At 44.4% G+C, this 20577-nt stretch overlaps 1 protein-coding gene across 7 annotated transcripts in view; it reads left to right on the top strand.

Moving 5' to 3' along the window:
• The first annotated feature begins 106 nt into the window (after positions 1-106).
• wdr7 (WD repeat domain 7) overlaps positions 107-20577 on the top strand; it is a 104975-nt gene continuing 84504 nt past the window's right edge. For 3 of the 7 annotated variants that reach the window (XR_012947864.1, XM_076079904.1, XM_076079909.1), the window contains exons 1-16: positions 107-284; positions 1350-1521; positions 1652-1758; positions 2758-2836; positions 3026-3200; positions 3609-3685; positions 3908-4027; positions 4169-4314; positions 4401-4503; positions 6253-6378; positions 12341-12488; positions 13961-14076; positions 14418-14550; positions 15274-15494; positions 16652-16847; positions 19995-20209. Coding sequence is in view for 6 of the 7 variants with exons in the window: in XM_076079904.1 (XP_075936019.1) it covers positions 1363-1521; positions 1652-1758; positions 2758-2836; positions 3026-3200; positions 3609-3685; positions 3908-4027; positions 4169-4314; positions 4401-4503; positions 6253-6378; positions 12341-12488; positions 13961-14076; positions 14418-14550; positions 15274-15494; positions 16652-16847; positions 19995-20209 (2121 nt within the window). In the remaining variant the exon portion in view is untranslated. Of the gene's footprint in view, positions 285-412; positions 571-666; positions 758-1349; positions 1522-1651; positions 1759-2757; positions 2837-3025; positions 3201-3608; positions 3686-3907; positions 4028-4168; positions 4315-4400; positions 4504-6252; positions 6379-12340; positions 12489-13960; positions 14077-14417; positions 14551-15273; positions 15495-16651; positions 16848-19994; positions 20210-20577 lie in introns of those variants that run through there. The other 4 variants (XM_076079907.1, XM_076079905.1, XM_076079906.1 and 1 more) reach the window with 4 other exon arrangements.

Genomic DNA, 20577 nt, shown 5'->3' with positions numbered 1-20577 from the left:
TTGTTTTTGCCCGTCCAATAACTACAGCAGCCGTCTATACTTTTTTTATCTCATGCTCATGCTCGGAGAACGAACACTGCAGGGTTTTATTTTGAAAGCATAAGACCGGATGCGGCTCTCAGTGGTCAGGTGATTAGCTGACCAAACAGATCTGTCTGTCGGTGGGACAAACGACTAAAAACTAGACGAAAAGGAGGATACTCTCCGGTTTTATTTGCTACGTGGGGAAACGTTCGCCAACAAGCTTTCCATTAGAAGGACATGTCCCAGTAGGACTTTTTGTGGTACGTATATACCGTTTTCTACGTTGTGTTTTGGTTCCGTTAGCCTTGTCGCTAACCCGGAAGTAGCGACATTGCAGGTACAGTTTAGCTGCAGCACCACATATGTCACTGCACACACTGTCTGATAATCAGGGGTAGTCAGACTTTTTTGTTAAAATATCTGCAGAATTCTCTGCTGTCGACCTTCTCCCAGGTGTCAGAGACTGGTCTGCACCTGACTGTGAATTAAACGTGTCCCATTCCATCGTTACCCTGACGCTCCTGCACACCTGGATGTAACGCCAAGGTTAATTATTCAAATGCAGTGCGAGAACACAAACTATTGACGTTTGGATGTAGATGCGTGTACTAATGCGTGCTGTCGATTTCTGTCAAAGGGTCACTGGTGTTATTGTGCTCGTGACAGAACAGTGACTCGTGACTCGTTGACGATATATTCGTGTCGGACTGGAGCTCCGAGTTAACGCGTTAATGTAACTATTTTTCAAGTCCTAATAGTTGTGTAAACGGGGAGCGTTGTTTATGTCAGCCTGTTACTATAGTGTCTGTTGATATGATAATGGAATAACATGCTATTTGTTAGCATATTAGCATGCTAACATGCTACGTGTTTAGCATCTTTAACAATGTCTATCTAATTCAAGTGGGGGTCAAGTGTTTCTGTAAATTGTTTACAAATACAAATAATGCGAAGAAATAAATATTAAATATGTGTATGTATGTATGTATGTATGTATATATATATATATATACTGTACATGTCTATATACACTATATACCAGCATGCAGGATTTATATTTGACAATGTTGATACATATATGTTAAATCACTGTGTATTGTAAACTGTAAATATATAGTTAATAATGTGTAGGTCCAGTGGATGTTTTCATGTTTTAGGTTGTTATTATTAACATATATTTATATATATATATACTTTTTACAATGGCATCTTTACTGCCAGTCCTTAGATCAGTGCCTCATCATTTTCCTTTTGTCCCTCTCTCTCTCTATCTCATTTTGTCCCTCTGTGTCTCTCTCTTTTTAACTGTCCCGCCCTCCCTCCAGACACATCAGCATCATGTCGGGGAACAACTTGGTTCTACCCATAGTGCTCTGGGGCCGCACGGCACCCACCCACTGCATCAGCAGTCTGCTGGTGATGGACGACTTCAACACCATCATCACCGGCTGCCACGACGGACAGATCTGCCTCTGGGACATGACACCTGAGCTGGAGGTACTGATGAGTGTGATGATGATAGTGGTTGTGTGTGTCTCTGTCCCCTACCTACTTATTGCATCTGCTTTTCATCGTCTTATTTGAACCCCCTTGTGCTTCTTTGTTTAACCTCTTGTTTTCTGCTCAGATTTGTCCCAGGGCCATGTTGTTCGGCCATACAGCCTCCATTACCTGTCTGTCCAAAGCCAGCGCGTGCAGCGACAAACAGTACATTGTCAGCGCATCAGAGAGCGGGTGAGTGCACTTTATTTATTTTTCACTCGCACACATCTATCAGGAGTTCCAAAAGCCTCTTTCACACATAGTTCCTGGTAAATTACTGGGATAACCTCTTGAGCATCGTGAGTGGATTTCACTACTCACACATGCACTACATTCAGGAAGGTTTCCGTATTGCGCCTTTTCACACTTGCAACGCCGGAGTAGGTGGAGAAAGGGACAGTCCAGCAGATGCCGGTAACCGCCATGAAACTCAACAAATTAAAAAGATAAGGCAAGATTGTACGTACGTGTACGCGGCTAAAGATGTCTCTACCTATTTTCAGGAACATGGCGGGCGAGGAACTGCTTTTCTCCGGTGCCAATGTTCTTGTGATGTATTTAATAGTCAACAAGTTTGCGAGACAAGTCCAGTCACCAACAAAAACGTGGCTGGATTACTATGTTTTTAGTTTTTTTTACTGCTTGAATATCAATCCCTGCTCCCATTCACACATGACCCAATGCAGGACATGTTCCTGCACATTTCAGGGATAGACTGCTTGTGTGAAAGGGACTTTATAGATGGTTATTTCTTGCTGGCATAACAAAAAGAATTGTAATTTAATTTGCGTGGCAAAATAACCTAATTTCTGAACAGAACATGCAATCTACTTTTAGACCAGAATACTGTAACCAGCTTGTGTTTTCCGTGTTTGGTAGTTTGACTAAGATACTTGAGGGGTTATCTAAATTGTAATCAGCTTATCAGTTAATTAGTGGTTGCGGCACTAACCCCAACCCTAAAAATATAGAAAGATAGAGTATTTTAATGTGGAGTCTTTGTCGAGCACTTTGGCCAACATTTCTTGTTTTTAAATGTGCTCTATGCATAAACTGACTTGCACAGAATGTACACACAACTTTACTCTCAATCAAACAGAGGAGATGATACACATGTTCTCGATATTAACCTCAGTATTTAAGTTTAGCTGCAGGCCATTTACTCATTTATGTCTAACGTCATGTTTCCAGAGAGATGTGTTTGTGGGATGTGAACGATGGACGCTGTATTGAGTTCACCAAGCTGGCCTGTGCTCACACCGGCATACAGGTAAGATGTACTCTCACACACCCTGAACTCATAAATAAATAAATACTGGTATTCACATGCTGGCTTTTGATCAGACTCTGGTCATTTGAGTCTCTTTCTCCTCTTGTCCCCATCTCTCCTCACCTTTTGGGTTTTCTCCCTTCTCTTTCTCTCCTCCATGTTTCTCCTTGGTGCTCTGCGGTTCTCCAGTTCTATCATTTCACCATCGGCACTGAGAGGGAGGGACGCCTGCTTTGCAACGGCCACTACCCAGAAATCCTTGTGGTGGACGCCACCAGCCTGGAGGTGCTATACTCGCTGGTGTCCAAGATCTCTCCGGACTGGATCAGCTCCATGAGCATCATCCGATCCCACCGAACACAAGGTGAGAGATAAATAAAGGCAAGCTAGCCAATTTACCAGCCAGAGAGTCCGGATGAATTAGCTGACATTATCCACTCAAGACAGTATTTTACTAAGTTAGCAACACGCTGTTGGCGCCGCTAGGGGAGCTGTAGAGAGGCAAGGCACTCTGGAGCGCACGTAAACATCGCGGCATAACCTTCCCCACAGGCTGTTTTATAGGCCGCCCAGAAAGTCGGGGATGGTCTCAATTTAAAGTTTCATTACAATCCGTTCCTGCATTGGCAATACACAGTTATGAATACATGTAAATTGTTCCAGATAGTACCTCTTAATATGCTAAATGATCACATTACGCTTACGTGTGTATGATGCACCATGAGGCGCTAACTTTGCCATGGCGGTACTCTGTCTCCATGTCTCTATGTAGAGGACACAGTGGTGGCAGTGTCAGTGACGGGCATTCTGAAGGTGTGGATCATCACAGCTGAGGTCAGCAGAATGCAGGTACACCGCCATACAGATGTTTGTTCATTAAAGAAAACAGACCCGTGTGTACTGCCAGGAAAGTCGGATGAGTATTATGGAAGATTTTCATATTATTATATATATGAAAATGATGATCAAAATAATAGCTGATATGTCACTATTTTTTTTTCAATCCCATATATTGATCAGTGTATCAGCTCAAGCTTAAATGTTGTTGTTGTTGTTGTTGTTTGTCTTCAGGACATGGACCCTGTGTTTGAAGAAGAGTCCAAACCCATCTACTGTCAGGGCTGTCAGAGTATCTCCTTCTGTACCTTCACTCAGAGCAGCCTGCTGGTTGTCTGCTCCAAGTACTGGAGGGTAAGAACCTGCAGTACCACTAAGGAATACTACGCACCAAGTACTCGACTACATTACTGCACAAACCTGGAACTTTTTGCCCTGAGTCCGACCCGTCCCGAAGATGTACTACATTACTAAAAAATGTCTGCATCTCTTCAGGTGTTCGATGCAGGCGACTACTCGTTGCTCTGCTCGGTGTCCAGTGACAACGACCAGGCCTGGACCGGAGGAGAGTTCATCGCCACGGACAAAGTCATCATCTGGACCGAAGACGGCTGCAGTTACATCTACAAGCTGCCCGCCAGGTACATTCTGAATTCTGGTCTGAACACCACAGAAGAAAAGCACAAATGCTGTAAACGGAGACTTATTATGCGTATGTATTCCTCAGCTGCCTGCCTGCTAGTGAACATTTCCGCAGTGATGTTGGGAAAACAAAAGAAGGCTCGATCCCTCCGCTGGTCTACAGCATTGCAGACCGCTCGGACAAGCAGGTCAGTCCTCCTTCATTCACTGTGGAAACTAATCCTTTGTAATTATTGTATATTTATTATCATTTAAAACAGATTTTTGACTTGGAAAGCACGGAGCAGCTCAGAAAAGTGTTGGACTCTTTCACTTCTGTTGCACACCAGAAAGAAATGATTACGATGTTGTCTAGTTATAGTTGTTTGAAATATTATACTGATGTTTTGGAGTTTTAGCTACATACCTTGGACTTCAGTCTGTTTTAAACCCAATTGTCCTTCCATTAATAGACGAAGATGTTTGAGGTAGCTGATTCCAGAGTTGCATATAATAATATTTGACATGAGATCTTCTTTATATTGAGCTGCTTCCACATCTGGCCTCTCTTTTGTGTTTTTCCAAACCAGTCGCCAGAAAAAATGTTGAAATGCAAATTGCCACCTGGTTAACTTTGTGAAAGTTTGGTTCTGATTAGTTTGGTTCAGGCAACACAATTACATGGTTAACGGGAGACATTATGGTTTGTGTTAAAATAATAATGCCACAGCTGTAGCACAACACCTGTAAGAACGTAACTAGCATAAATAAATAATAGCCTATGGCGGACCTTCGTGCGTACGTAACAGGCATATCGACCTTATGTAACAAGTGTTAAGTCAACGTTGGCTTTTGATTTCAAACGGGTACACGTACAGCGGTCTGCTGGGTGAAAGTCATGTGCTTGTTTGACCCATCCACCATCCCTCCCACCTTCCCTTAGTGGACTCTCTGGCTAGTTGAACTCGTTACTAAACCACGTACCTTTCAGTAACGGTCGCTCTGACCGAATGCAAAAACATATCTGTGATTTTTGCAGAAACGCATAATGCCAAGCATTTTTTCCTGGTGACTGGGCTGGCTAACCTCACTAGCTTGGTTTAGCAAACAAGAAACTGTCACATTGCTAGAACCTTTGTGTGCAGCTGGCAGTTTGGACAATACGTTACATCCATACAAAAAGAGTAGACCGTAATCATTCCAGTTGGACTGTAATTATTTAGTTACTGAACTAAACCTCCTGTACTGATCAGGGCCCTGTTGTTCAAACGTGGCTTAAATAATCCAGTTCACATGAGGCTAACTTACATGTGGGACTTGTACAATGGCTCCATCTGTTACAGGTAGCTGTGTGTACTTCTGGGGTGCTGGCAGTCTAACTGTGTTTTGTTTGTATTGATGGTGTTTGGTTTGATTTAGGATCATCAGGGCTCACGTCAGGCCCGTGGGTCAAACCTAGTCGCTTTCTTAGAGACGAGTCACAGTGAGCTTCTGTAGTTTCCATCCTCTCAGAGGAACTTCAAAAGTAGAAGCGTTTGTTTTCATTCACTAACTCTGTGACGCGTCTTCATTGAACTGATTTTACCACGCCAGCCATTATAGAACGGGTCTTTATTTGAGACTCTGCCATTATTTGAACACCAGTTTTTTTTTTATTTGAGAATTTAACAATAACTACAAATCTACAAAAATGTAACATTTTACCACTTTGCTGTTTACTGAGAAGAGCTTAATCATCAGTAGTGAAGTCAGATGGTGAGTGGCCAGGCTTAACCCATGTGCATGAGCCTTGGTATTCTGCGTAGTTATGATTTCATTTTGGACCTTCAGTATGTCACGTGTATTTATAATTTATTGTCTTGTAGGTATTTAAATGTTGTCTGTGTCTTTTTGTTGTTATTTTTGTCTTCTGATGCTGCCTCGCTCCCTCCCTCCTTTGACCTCCTCCCTCCTCTCAGAAGGAAGGAGAAGGAGGTGAGGAGGAGGAAGTGGTTGTGGAGGTGCTGTGCCTCCCTGCCAGCGGGTGCGACTTGGAGCTCTACATCCCAAAGCTGCTATACCACCACCGGCCTCTAGAGGCACCAGTAAGCCACACTGAATACCAAAGGCAGGAAGAAGAAGGTTCACCTTCTTGGCTGAGCTGCAAAAGCTAAAATGGAGACAATCATGGCGCGAACCATTTTAGCAGATTTTAGTTAAAATGTCATCTTTTCAAATCAAAGAGTAGTTATCTCCAAAAACAAGCCATTTTGCATTTAGCCAAATGTTTACATGTGGGTCTGCAAAATGGAAGTAAAGCGTTGTATTCATAAAGGACCATACCAATGACTGATCATGTTTCAGCCCACTGACGACACATTGTTCACTCTTTATATTACTGCTGAACATACAGTAGTTGAATATGACATAAACTAATGAAATGAAGCCCAGAAATCAGAGCATACTTGAATGCACCTTTTTTTTTTATACAGTATAACAACAATTAGAAAACATTATGGCTCTACATAGTCATTTTCATGACAGTTGAGTACCTTCCTAAAGCTCAAGGTCTAAAACTTAAATATATTCACTTTACTTTTCAGTTGACTTGATGCTTTATGGATTATCAGAATTGTTGGGGATCAATTTGTTACCAGTCAAGTAATTGATTCATCATCTCATCGTTTTGCATTTCAAAATAAAGGTGAGTTAGTTAGATAAATAATTATTGTGATGGATTTTAACAGAACTTCAATGTCAGTTAAAGGTCAAATCTGTGTAAAAAATAAAACCATTGGTCCGGTCCTTTTAAAAAATGGTTGGTGTCGGGTGTGACGGTTGAGATCAGTGTGAGGTCCAACATGGACTTTGGAGATGAAAAGACTGATTTGAAATAATTTTAGTTTTCAAGAAATGTTTCTTGTGTTTGCAGCTCAGCCAGAAAGTCGTGAGCTGAGATGAGAGGAGCAAACTGTGAGAACAGAGCGAAAACACAGACATCCACTCAGTGGCTCACATTCACCCTGCACCCTGGTGACCAACAGGGGGTCAAGTCAGTCCCATCTCAGGAACATGAGCGGCTGAATACTGAACGAGTAGTTTAGTTCACCTGTATGAGATCTCAAAGGGCTCTGCATCGGGCCTAAAGCTACCTCACCTAACATAACCGGAGTGAGAATTTGTGTTTGTAATATTAATATTACAGATTGATTAACTGATTACTCTCAGGCTTATGTTTGAAAATGTGTCGAATCGAAATAAATCCTCAGAAGCACAAAAAATGTCAGTTGAAAGAGTTACTGGAGTTTATCTTTTAGTAAGAGGTATGTAGACAAATAAGATGCTATTGATAATGGTGATAAAAGTAATCCATGATATAAAGACGGCATTGCTTCTATATGACCCGACGGAGCATGAATAACAGGAACGGACCCTAGAGGGCCACCATGATGAAATGGAAAATGCTAATGTTTGTAAGTCTGCAAAACAACAACAAAAAAAGTGAAAAGTAGATTCTTTATTAAAGAGAAGTAGTTCCAGATGTTTGAGAATGTACACTGTGGCCCTGGGACTGGTTTTCAAAGTGCTGGAATAGAAGTGTGAGCCGCTGAGTGGATGACACTGAAGGGGAACTCTGTTTTGTTTGCTCCTCTCTTGGGTTTCCTTCCTGCCTGACTAAGAGACTGGACTCATTCTGGTTCACCTGATTTCATTCTCTCTTCCCACTAAAAAAACAAACTCCTCCTCCAAAAGCACCATCACCCTCCTCATCTGTCTTCATACTGATGAAGATGCATGCAAAGTCCCCAAGCTGCTTTTTAACAAAACCGAGGACCCGCCGAGTCCCGAGTTCACGACGAGCCCAGCACCTAAAGGAAGAGATTTTCGATGACATGTAGCGTCATGTTTGTCTGTGAGCTTCAAACACAAAGGAGAAACACTGATGATGCATACCAGACATAGAATACTACAGTATCAGGTACAGATAGGACACGAGGAAATGATGGTGTTTCTGTGTGTGCTCGTCAGACCTGCCAGCAGACGTTTTGTTGTGTTTGTTTCTTCTGTCTGCAAGTATTAGGTGGGTGCCTGAAATGCTCTGGCAATATTCACTATCCTTAATAACCATGTTGTAATTCATCCTTTTAGTTTAACACCCAGTTGAAGTTGTTGATGAAAGGTTAGAAAGCCCACCATGTGCAGCACAGAGACAGTTAAAACAAACACACACAAATTAGTTGGTGTGTGTGTGTGTGTGTGTGTGTGTGTGTGTGTGTGTGTGTGTGTGTGTGTGTGTGTGTGTGTGTGTGTGTGTGTGTGTGTGTGTGTGTGTGTGTGTGTGTGTGTGTGTGTGTGTGTGTGTGTGTGTGTGTGTGTGTGTGTGTGTGTGTGTGTGTGTGTGTGTGTGTGTTAAAACCATTTGGTGGCACTTTGCATACTCTGTGATTGTCTTCAGCGTTCAGAACTAACGGATCGTGGTACTCAGCCATTCCCTGCCGCTCTACCTCTTTTAAATGTTGTAGTTGCCGTGGTGACGGCAGCCCATCCTCCAAGAGCTTCCTTCATGTCCATCGTCATCACAACCCTCCACCTGGCAGAAGTGACCTTATTCATAATGGCCCTATCGAAACAGATTCCTTTAGTAATCCACTTTCTGAGTTCTGTCATTGGGCTCCAATCAGGGTGTTTGTCCTCAACGCGTCAGAACCAGGACAGCTGTCAGAATAACACGTTATCAGTCCCTACCACAGCATGGTACCGCAAACTAACTAACTGCCCCTGCTGAGGTCCGCTGTTTGTTATCCACCCTGAAGCAGAACTGTCGAGTGCAATGTTTCCACTGCAGGAAGTAACGACCTGTAATCCTGGACTTTGAGAACCCCCCCGTGAGCAGGTTGTCTCACCTTATGCCCCCGTGTGAACGCAGTATCTCAGGAACGCCTGCAGGGAATTTCTTTAAAGTTGCTACGAACGTCCTCTTGGACTCAAAGATGAACGGATTCGAATTTGGTGGTCAAAGGTCACTAAGACCCTCACAAAACACATTGTTGGCCACCATTTACAAATTCATGTGTTGAGTTTTTGACAGACATGGATGTAAACTGCAACTTGGCGGGTTGGTGGAGGCATACAACCAGGAGGCGATGGTTCTAGTTTCCCTTTCCAAACTTCGATCATTTAGTAGATTTGATATAAAAGGTGAGGGCAGGACTGTTTGTTAGGTGAGTGAACTAAGCAGTTGTAGGATAGACAACAATTTAGGATGTGGCGCTGACGTTATTATTGGTTTATGTGAACATGAACCGAGAATACAGGTCGATGGCCCAAAGCACAGTCCAGGTTAACCGCGGTGTCCAGCAGGTGTTCTCCATCGCTTTTCTTTTCTGGCACTTTGCACTGCATGAAGTGATTTGCCAGATATGCAGAGGTATAAAAGTAGGTAAGGTTTGAACGTCTCTTGAACTCTACTACTTCCGTTTTCTGTGTGTGCACAATTGAGTGCTAAACCATACACTCCTTCAAGGAGAGTCAGAAAATGAGCACCACGATCCCTATTTGTACGGTTTATCGCGTCTCAGCTCTGTGTGAAGTTGTAGGAGGATATGTAGGTAAGTCTTTGGTTGTAAAGTACACCACCCTTTTATGCAGCATTTCTACTGCGCGACTTGCTTGAGACGGATCTTTTTTTGTTTTTTTTCATTGGCTGAAACCTCGGATCATGCCCGGTTCTTCTTTTGGTACCTCAGTTGAGTTTCCAAGCGAGCTGAGGCGAAACTAAAAGGTGGAGTTAAAACAGTGGAGACCACTGATTGGTCTGGGAGAATCGTCACTGGCCCACGTCTCGGGGGGCATCCTGCAAAAACTCGCAATTGTTAAATAGCCAACCATGAGCAACAGAGACTTATTCACTCACCTCCGATTTTCAGTAAACGGCAGCCCGCATGGCCTGGTCATCAAGTACAGGCCTGTGTTTTTCGCTGCATTGCTATGACGTTAGCTAAGAACTCCACCTCCATAGGGGGGGAACTATCTGCAGTGGAAAACGTAAGAGAAAAGTAGCTGGTACCAAAGCCCAGCCGTACCATGCAGTGGGAACTCGGCATAAGAATCTCCTCTTAAGCACGGCACAGATTTACTTCCAGGAACTCGTCCTCAAAGTGGACGGAGAACAGTAGAAAAACAAACAGGAGACATAACAATGGCTCAATGTTAGTTACATAATTAGTTGTGTTTTGGGCTGGATTGTCCCTTTTGCAGCTAAAACTCCATGTTGCCCTCCTCCCATCTCCACCATTGTTCCCCTGTAACCTATGGACTGATCACGTTGCAGTTTAAGAATGTTAACAAGATCATGTGGAAATTCAGTGTTAAAATTCCAGCAGTTAATCAGTGCAGTTTAGTTTCATCGAGAAGTTCCAAAATCCTGAAGTCTTCCTCTCATAGTGTTGGTGATTCTCAACAACACTGACCTTGTTTCACTCGGCCCCTCGTTCAAATCGGTGCCCTGGTGAGTTTCCTACCAGCCGGGCTCTCATGTATCCAGAGTAATAGATTTGACACAACCGTCCGTGTCCATGCCTCTTGATATTGTCCATGATTTCCTTCAGTGGACAGGCCACACAACCTCACAGTGCTGCTGAGCCGAGCTCAGAGACACTCACCTGATAACCGACAGTGGTAACTACTGTAAACAACACCCGATCCACTCCTCCTGATGAGGGACGTATATGATAGGAGGTCATGTGACTGGTTGAGGCTGTGTATGGTTAAGAAAGCTGGTCATCTTTAGGCTCTAGATTGCCAGATTTAGGTAAGATATCCACTTGCTAATGGATTCAGTGCAACATATTATTTTCAGTGATTTTCATCTGATGTTTGCAGATAAACCTCTGCAGAGATCAGAAAGACGCTCCTCATAACCATATCTAACACGCTTTCTTCAGTAATCCAGCTGATTGTTGTCTGTACATCCCTGGTTACCGTGCCAACGGGAGTTGCAGGAGTCTTTAAATCTGTTGGTCTTAAAACACGCTGCACTTGTAGCCCACTGCTAACTCAACGACTCACATGGCAACATTATACTTCCTGTTTAAATCCCCCAAAGCGGGATGGCAACTAAAATTACTCCAAACTAAAATAAGATGGTTAAACATGGTCACGTTATCCCTGCTAACAATCAGCATGTTAGCATTGTCGCTGAGAACATGTTGATGTCAGCATTTAGCTCAAAGCGACTCACAGAGCCGCTAGCATGGCTGTAGACTCTTTTTTTAGGTTTCATCAACTTAAAAACTTGTGTTGTACCACATAACAGTTTCTGTTTAGCCTAACTCACTCTGAAGATAATGCAGCATGCCCAGCTAAGTGACCGTAAACCTGTAAATAAAGGGAGTTTAAACCGAGCCAAACAGGTGAGGGTTCGAATGGTGAAAATAGTTGAAACATTAGGTCAGACATGGCTAAGTTTAGGGATTAGTTTATAGGAGCGACCTGGGAAGAAAGCTGGTTAGTTTGGTTAGCTTCAGTCACATGACCCTCATCCTGTTTGTACCTGTAGCTTTAATCCCACCCGTTCTGTGACCTGGTTAGCACACGCTCCGATGGGTGAAGCATCAGTTTGGGTGCGATCATTGGACTTCCGCAGCGGCTACATTTGGTTTGCTGCTCCACTTGCACGTACCTCTGACCCATCAGCCCCTAACCTGAATGAAAGCCCCAGTAAAACGCCAGCAGCATGCTAGAATAAGCCAGTATTCACCACACCAGCCTGTAGAGGAGTCAGGTGTCCTGCTGAATCACAGCTGTGTGGTTCTGATCTCCTTTGCTGTGCGTTGTCAACCCTGAGAGCGAAACCTAACATTTCAGCTGCACGTCGTCAGACTAAAAACTGATCAGGCATGTTAAACCCAAGCCAATAGTCTTTAAGGGAAAAAAAGACTCTAATTGTGAAGAAGAATGTGCTCCGATGAACACTACGTTTCCAGGTGTTCTTTGGGAGATTTGGGACGCCAGGTTTTCAAGATGTTGACGTGTCTTTCCTCCCCCCCCATCCCCGCCGTCCTCCAGCTCCTGATCTGTCCTCCTGTGACTCGGTTCTTCTTCGGCCGAAGGGAGCCCTTCCACAAGCTGCTGATCCAGGGAGACTCCGCGGGCAGGCTGTCCCTGTGGAGCATCCCGGACACCTCGCCTCTGCAGCTGCTGTCCACCGCCGCAGGTAAGGACGGCAAGACCGACACGACGCGGCCGTTTCCCCAGAGAGGAGGCCGTCTCGATGAACTACAAAAAACACACAGCCCACTGGTGTTTCTATGGTGACGTCACAGAAAAGCTAGTTTTATACGACTGTTATTTGTATAAGAAAAGGAGTAAAACAACCAAAATTACACTTACCACTAATAATCCCTCTCCATAATCATTAATATGAAAACCACTGGTACTGATATGTTCCATATAATACATATCAACATCAAAATAGAAGAAAAGCCGTTATGTTGTCCTGCAGGGTTCACAGTAAATTATATATTTCTCTTCATTATCAATGAAGTCCATTTGCTTCACATAGTTAATAAATGGTCTACAAATCTTTTTAACACCGACTTTCCTCAACTTCGTGATATTATCTGACTTTTCAGATGAGCTTTTGTTCGTGTGTTGGTAGAGAAGTAATCTCCCTCAGAAGAGGCCGTGAAGCACACAGAGACATCTAGTGGCCTCAATGTGTCATGGCGCTGTTGATTTGTCAACATCATAGTGTTGATATTTTTTGTTTCTTACAGGGCTCCTGGTTTGAAGACTATGAAGTGAATGTTGAACAAATGAAAGACCAACATTAGCCATACATTTTATTATTAAATTGTTAATTTCATAGACAAAGAATGTTTGTCCTTTGGTTTTTAATTTGAAGGCTTAGTTAAAAGAAAAAAACTGAATGATTATCTTAAACAACAGCAACATAAAAAGATATACATTTTACATCTTTTATTTAATTTACTAAGCTTTATTTACCCAGGGTTCACCCCAGGAAATTGTCGATGTGATAAGCCACCCAGATCTCGGTGTATCTCACATCATGATCCATCTAGTTAGTAGACGACAGCCTCAATAACAGTCGCATGCCTGTGAATATGGCATTTTCTGCGTGGAAATCGCTTCTCTCTTCAATTTTCGGGTCGGTAGTAGCTCAGATCGTGGGACACTTGGTGGCCGGTTCAAATCCCCGTATGAATCTAGTAGAGTGGAATGTGGACCGGTAGCTGGAGAAGTGCCACTCGAGCAAGGCTCCGATCCCCCAACCTGCTCAGGGGGCGCCTGACCATGGTCGGCCCCAGAACTCTAACATCTCTCTGCCAACTAACTGTGTGTGTGTGTGTGTGTGTGTGTGTGTGTGTGTGTGTGTGTGTGTGTGTGTGTGTGTGTGTGTGTGTGTGTGTGTGTGTGTGTGTGTGTGTGTGTGTGTGTGTGTGTGTGTGTGTGTGTGTGTGTGTGTGTGTGTGTGTGTGTGTGTGTGTGTGTGTGTGTTCATTTCAAGCTTGTGTGTGTGTGTACTATAACGTGAAATAACATAATTTCTCTTCAGGGATTAATAAAGTAATTCTCCTTCCTCTTCTTATTTGTCAGCTTTAACAAAGTGTTTTGTTTCATACAAGTCTCTATTGAAGACTGAACTGTGTCTCCGTCTCGGTGCAGAGCTGCAGGTGTCGTCCACCGTCAGTCTGCAGGAGGCGTTCGACAAGTTGACCCCCGTGTCTGCAGGGATCATCGACCAGCTCAGCGCTCTGCCTGGGATAGAAGGACCCATCAAGGTTTGAACCCACGCAATGTAACACTTGTTGTTCTTAGTTCTCGACCAAAATGTAAATGTTTGAATATTGCACTTTCAAAATGTTATGTATTCATAAAAGTTATTTTTTTTTAAAGGCTCTACCGTCCTGTGAAAAGTACATTTTGTTAAGTTTAGTGTTGGAAAGTCATACAGGTGGAATAGATGTTGTTAAAACAGATAAATAAATCCAGAGATCGGTTCACGTTGCAGTGTATTTGGCTTCTTATTGTAGCTGGCTGAAGTTGAGATAGTTGGATAACTGGTGTTAGAGTTTGGTTCATTGGTGTTTCTGACCGTGTGTGTGTTGTTCTGATCCCTCAGGTGACGGCCAGCGTGTACATCCCCTCTCAGGGTCGCCTGGTGTGCGGGAGAGAAGACGGCAGCATCATCCTGGTTCCTGCCACTCAGACCGCCATCGTCCAGCTGCTGCAGGGGGAGCACATGCTGCGGAGAGGTGAGGGAGGGAGGGAGGGGGGAGGAAAGAAACTGTCCAGGGTAGAGACAAAACGCTCTAATTGTCTAATTGACACATTACATCAACAATGAATAAATGAACCAAAGCACGGCTGCCTCCTAAACTTCAATGGTTGAAATCAGCGCTGTCAGGAGGAAAACAAAAATAAGACAATAAAAATAATTATGACAACTCCTTTTGACTCTCTGATTAAAGTTGTGAGGAACTTTTAACTGGTTCTGAAATGGTCTCAATTTACTACTGATGCCTCTTTATGACCATCAGCGGGAATATTGGCAATTTCTATATAATTTGAATGCTCGTCATCGGTGCCCCCCCCCCCCGGTCGGATTACGTGCAAAATCAGATTCAATCATGCGGGTTCACCAGAAACTCCTTCAGCCTGGCCTCCAGCAGTGGCCTGACACCGCCGACAGACCACCTGCAGTAGGAGGTGAAGGGGGCAGAGAGCTCAGCGGCTGGTTCGCTGGACTGTAGTGGAACAGAGCAGAAAACATTAATAACAGGTGTAAATGTCAATGATAAATGTATGAGTAATGTTGAGTATTTTCAAAACAGAAATGTATATAAATGAACCAGAAGCACAATAAAAGTCAGAAAATGAGATCAATAAATGAAAAGTGTGCAGCAGTGTGTATTAGTCCCATCATCCATCCTCCGCGTCTTACGTCTTCGTGCATTCTGTGTCCGTCTGTCCTTTAGGCTGGCCGCCCCATCGGACCCTGCGGGGTCATCGCAACAAGGTGACGTGCGTCCTGTACCCGTACCAGATCTCCCCGCGCTACGACCAGCGCTCGCTGGTGTCCGGAGGGGTGGACTTCTCCGTCATCGTCTGGGACATCTTCACCGGAGAGATGAAGCACATTTTCTGCGTCCACGGGGGAGAGATCACCCAGCTCATTGTCCCGCCTGAGAACTGCAGCGTAAGCCCTCCAGACAGTTGGCCTCATGCGTTTGGTTTCCTCTGTTGTCTTTCCCTTTTCTCTGTTTGCTGTTAGTTGCGTCTGTGTGTGATGTACTGAAAGGGAGAAGCGTGTTGCGTTGCTGACATTAGTTTAAATGTTACGGGGGGAGGTGATGTCATTGTTGTGGAGAACTTTAATGGCGTTGTGTTGCTGTGGTCAAATGACGGACTCACGCACATTAAACCAAATGAAAACATTTCCTGACATTAAGATCAAAATGTCAGAATAGTGTTTGTTACCACGGCGATGAGATGTTAGATGCTGTTGTGTTAATGGAGCCGGAGTAGAATGAGACATCACAGACGTGCTTTAATTAAGATGTCTCCTGTTTTGTGTCTTTTGAAACCTTAAGAGCTTTTTCTGAGAAGTTCTCGCCAGTGCAGACGTTGCATCAGTATCCCGACGCAGCAAACAGCCGGACTAATTAGCATCAGGGAGTTTTGATGTCTCTCGCAGCCAAAATATCAGATGTGGCTAAACACTCTAGTGTAGTGACAAACTACCCTGGTGCAAAACAACCACAACAAAACTTTGGAAGCAAGAACACTGCAGGAGAAACATCTGTGAGAGCAATTTTTGTGTGTGTGTGTGTGTTCCAGAGGAGGTTTGGAGTACTTTGGCCAGGTGTTTTTATGTCTTCGGACAGATTTTGTCATCGCAATAGCGTCACTACCGTGTAAGCCGCAGTCATGAAACTTAACAGGTGTGTAGCTGAGATCAAAATGAAGGTGGTGTTCAAAGATGGGTGTGGTCCATAGACTGTATGAGAGTAGTGGACGTAGTCGTCGTGACGTCACCCATTGCGACGTTTTTGGCCGTTCTCATAGACTTGTATCAGAGGAGTCGCCCCCTGATGGCCATTAGAGAGAATGCAGCTTTAAGGCACTTTGGCTTTGGCTTCCCTTTCCAGACCCGTACATTGCCTCTGGTGTGGTCAAAGCATTTAGGCTGGAAATATGGGCGGTAGGATCTGGGGAAGGGGCCATTGGGCCCCCCACTTTACGCCCCTTGTCCGATTTGGCATCACAGCTGCAGTGACCCCATCGCAAGAGGGTCTCTTTTATTGGAATGAAATTTTGGACGACCCTCGTCAGCTGCCTGTGTTTCCTCTGCAGATCCGGGTACAGCACTGCGTCTGCTCGGTGGCCAGCGACCACTCTGTCGGCCTGCTCAGCCTCAGGGAGAGGAAGTGCATCATGCTGGCGTCGCGACACCTCTTCCCCATTCAGGTCATCAAGTGGCGCCCGGCTGACGACTACCTGGTGGTGGGCTGCTCCGACGGCTCAGTCTACGTCTGGCAGATGGACACAGGTGAGAGCCGGGTGAAGCCCTTTTTCTTCTGCGGCTCCTCTTACTTTGGGTAAATGCCGAACCGTTAGCATGAGCTCAGACTTGTGATCGAGGAGTGCAGATGCTATCTCTAACATTGTCCAATGTTAATTAAACAGCAAGGTAAGCAATGAATAGGTCCACAACAACCAATTCCCACAAATTCTCATAGTAGGCACAGCATGTAAATGGTTTGGTCGACTAAAGTCTAGCTCTTAAATCTCTGCTTGTATAGAGGTTCATTAAGCTTTCAGAGCAGCTGCTTTAACCTCAGGATGATCGCTGCTTTCAGCCCGACCAACATCTCTCATTCCCTAGTGCTCCAAAAGCGCTGCCAAGTCTACTAAATCTGTCTCCTCAAACAGAGTTTTAGTTCTATTTCTGAAGTCTTGCAGTCTTGAGAGGCTGCCAGGTTTGGTACCACTGTGACCGTTTAGAGACCAAACCCAGCCCAGGTTGTAGGCGGACGTAAACAAGCTGCCATTACCAGAGCTGGACCGTCCATCTGGCATACCGGGCATTTCCTCGGTGGGCTGACTTGCCTTATTGGTCCGACACAACTGTTATATTTTTGTCTTTTTTTTTTGTCTGAATGTTCGATAAAACAGGTAGATCGGCCCATTTAGTGTTTTTTTTTTTTTTCAAGGCTGGTGATGATGACAATGACACATGCCATCAGTCCCGCTCTCACATGCTCTATGAATGTGTATCCCTCCGAGTAGAGCGGAGAGTCATCGGTGACAAATATTAGCAAAATAATTGATCACCAAACACATTAAGAATTGCACAGACATCTTCATTAGACTGGCTTCTTCAGAAAACACCGGTGGCAGCGACTTTAAAAAAAAAATCTTTTTATCGCGCAGCATTTACATAAATGGATTTATTTACATTAACCATCATTGTGGCGTGTCTTAATAAACCTTACAGGGAAGATAACATTTAAAAAAATAATTACAACAGTTCTGATCAGTCAAGAAAGGGCTGGTTTTAACTAGTGATCGATATTTGCAGACTGTGTGGGCTAAAATGAACAATCATTTAGAGAGTGGCACGGTTGGTATACAGAAGAGACCGGTGGTGGTGTGGTAGATTGTGATGTATGTTGAGAATATAAAGACCATGTACAACCACCTACATGTTGAAAATGTAGTCCTCCAAATTGCTTGAAATACAGGTTAAAAACCTTCAACTTTTTAATAAAATGTAGTTCAGTTGCATTAGATGGCTCGGTGTCTTTTCAGCTGCAAATCACCAAAACCTCAACTTGACTGGGCTGCACTGCTTTCAACAATAAACTTTAAAAAGGGAGAGCATAATCCACAATCCTCTCCTCCATGACATCTGTATCTCTTCAGGTATTCATGTTTGGTCTCCACTCTTGCATTCAGGCCGAGATGCCAGCAATGAACCACTAACTGCTGCTACCTAGCAGATATCTGGCTAGCTTAGTGCGCTGCATGTTTCCTGGCTGAAATTCCACTTAATGCAATTTCACGTGTTTCAGATGTTCTTTGTAAGATTATGTATCCTTTTGTACGAATTCGACAAACTAGATGTGACGTGTTAATCGGGGAGCATCAGAGAGTTTTTGTCTGTGCACTTTTTTCACTGTGGCCGAGCTAGCTGCTTCCCCGTGCACCCAGCCTTTCATGCTAAGCTAGGCTAACCGCGTCGTGTATCCAGCTCCGTACTTAACACGCAGGCACGAGATATGTTGGGCACACTCCGTTTTAATCCCATCTCTCCCTCTTCCGCTTCCTCCGTCCTCTGTTTTGCTGTAACCATGGCAACACAATCCGCAGTAAACGTGTGCGCAGCACAGCACGGAGGTAAAATTAGCTTCGAGTGATGACAAGCCACTGGAAAAGACCAAGTGTTTGTGTACGTGCGCGCATGTGTGCATGCGTGTGCACATGCGACCTGAATGAGCTGTATAGCTAGGAGATTGCAGGGTAGCTAAGTGTGAAATTAAGGAAGGTGTGTGTGTGTGTGTGTGTACTCAGGCGTTGGACATGTAATAGGGCCATGGCTCACAGGCCCTTCATCACTCACACACACACACACACACACAGACAGGTGTAATGGTACCACTTCTTCTCTCACTCAATACCAGAGCGATACTGATGTCAGCTCTGTCAGCTAATGATGTCTCTCTAAGCCTCTCTCTCACTCTCTCTCTCTCTCTCTCTGTAAAGCTAGAGAATTGCTGCAGTCAGAAGCGGAGAGGACTATCTGTGACCTGAATCATATTCAAGAGACAGTAGATGATACCGGGCATCCAGATGCACAGAGTGGGAGATGGCGTGCGAGAGAGAGATTGGAAAATTGATATAAATAGGAGAGTGCAAGGCCAAGAAGAGAGAGTGATAGATAAGGAGAGCAAGTGTGTGATAGGAATGAGGAGAAAGAGAGATAACGGCCGCAGACAGAAAGGAGGCTGAGAAAGAAATCTAGTCCTACTTAGGTGCACTACACGGCCAACAGCATGTACACACTCCAACATGTGATTGAACATTTGTGATGGCTGAATATGACGTTCCAAAAGCATGGGAGTTAATCTGATATTGGGCTCCACCGATTTGCTCCAATTCAGCCCGACTCACAGGAGGTAGTACACTGACTATGGAGAAGTACCTCGTCCAATCCAAACTAATCCCTATATGATGCAGTTCCAAATCTAGCATCTCAATACTGGCATGATTGCAAAATGGTTCTTCCTCCAAGGAGCGGGAATGTGATCATTTTTTTGGTTTTGAATTTATGCTGAGGGTGGTGAAGCCAAACACTATTCCAGCTCTGCAGTTAATAAATGTGGTTGAAAAAGGCCAGGGAGTGTCTAAAATCGAAATGGTTTATCTTCTGAGGAGCCGCGATGTGATCAATAAACTTCCTCTCAAAGCTGCCAGATATTTCGGAAGTTGTAAATATTTCCTGAATGAGGCACCAGAGAAAAAGTTCAGGAGGGCACAAAAAACATCCTCTTGGGACCAGGAGTATCTCGGGGGGAACCAGGAGATGTTAAGATACAACTCCAAATAGTTGATTCCTTGCCGGTAATTTCCCCCAAGGTTCGCCTGTTTCGAGGGTTTTGGGGGACAGGTTTGTTGACTTCGTCTGTGTTTGCAGGAGCCCTGGACCGCTGCGTGATGGGCATAACGGCGGTGGACATCCTGAACGCCTGTGACGAGCTGGCCCCGGCCACCGTGGACGCTCTGAGCCACTCGGCCGTGAACCTGAAGCAGGCGATGACTCGCCGCAGCCTGGCAGCGCTGAAGAACATGGCCCAGCACAAGCTGCAGACGCTCGCCACCAACCTGCTGGCTGCAGACAACGCCGACAAGGTACAGACATGCGACGAAACAGTCCCACTGCAGCAGAAGGGAGGCTCTGTGTGGATAATGACTTCAGCTCTCTGACATGTGCACCACTGCTGCAGCATTAGACAATTCATTATATTGTCAACAGAAAATCAATTGCTGTCATTTGCTAATCAGACATACGAAAGATTCTCTAGGTCTATGTTCTCAAAAATAAGGATTTGTTGCTCTTTTTTTGTCATGATTATAAATAGTGTCTATGGACAAAACAATCAATCTGAAGATGACATTATGGTTCCACAAAACTGTGATGGACGTTCAAGCTCCAGGTACGTCAGTTCACACCTGGCCTTAGAACGCGTCACACCATGCGTCTCGAGTGACCACTTGAT

This window comes from Anarhichas minor, unplaced genomic scaffold (genome assembly GCF_050575085.1).
Source record: "Anarhichas minor isolate MPS153535 unplaced genomic scaffold, ASM5057508v1 ptg000073l, whole genome shotgun sequence".
NCBI classification, from domain to species: Eukaryota; Metazoa; Chordata; class Actinopteri; order Perciformes; family Anarhichadidae; genus Anarhichas; species Anarhichas minor.
This window is presented reverse-complemented; position numbering and strand designations above follow the sequence as displayed.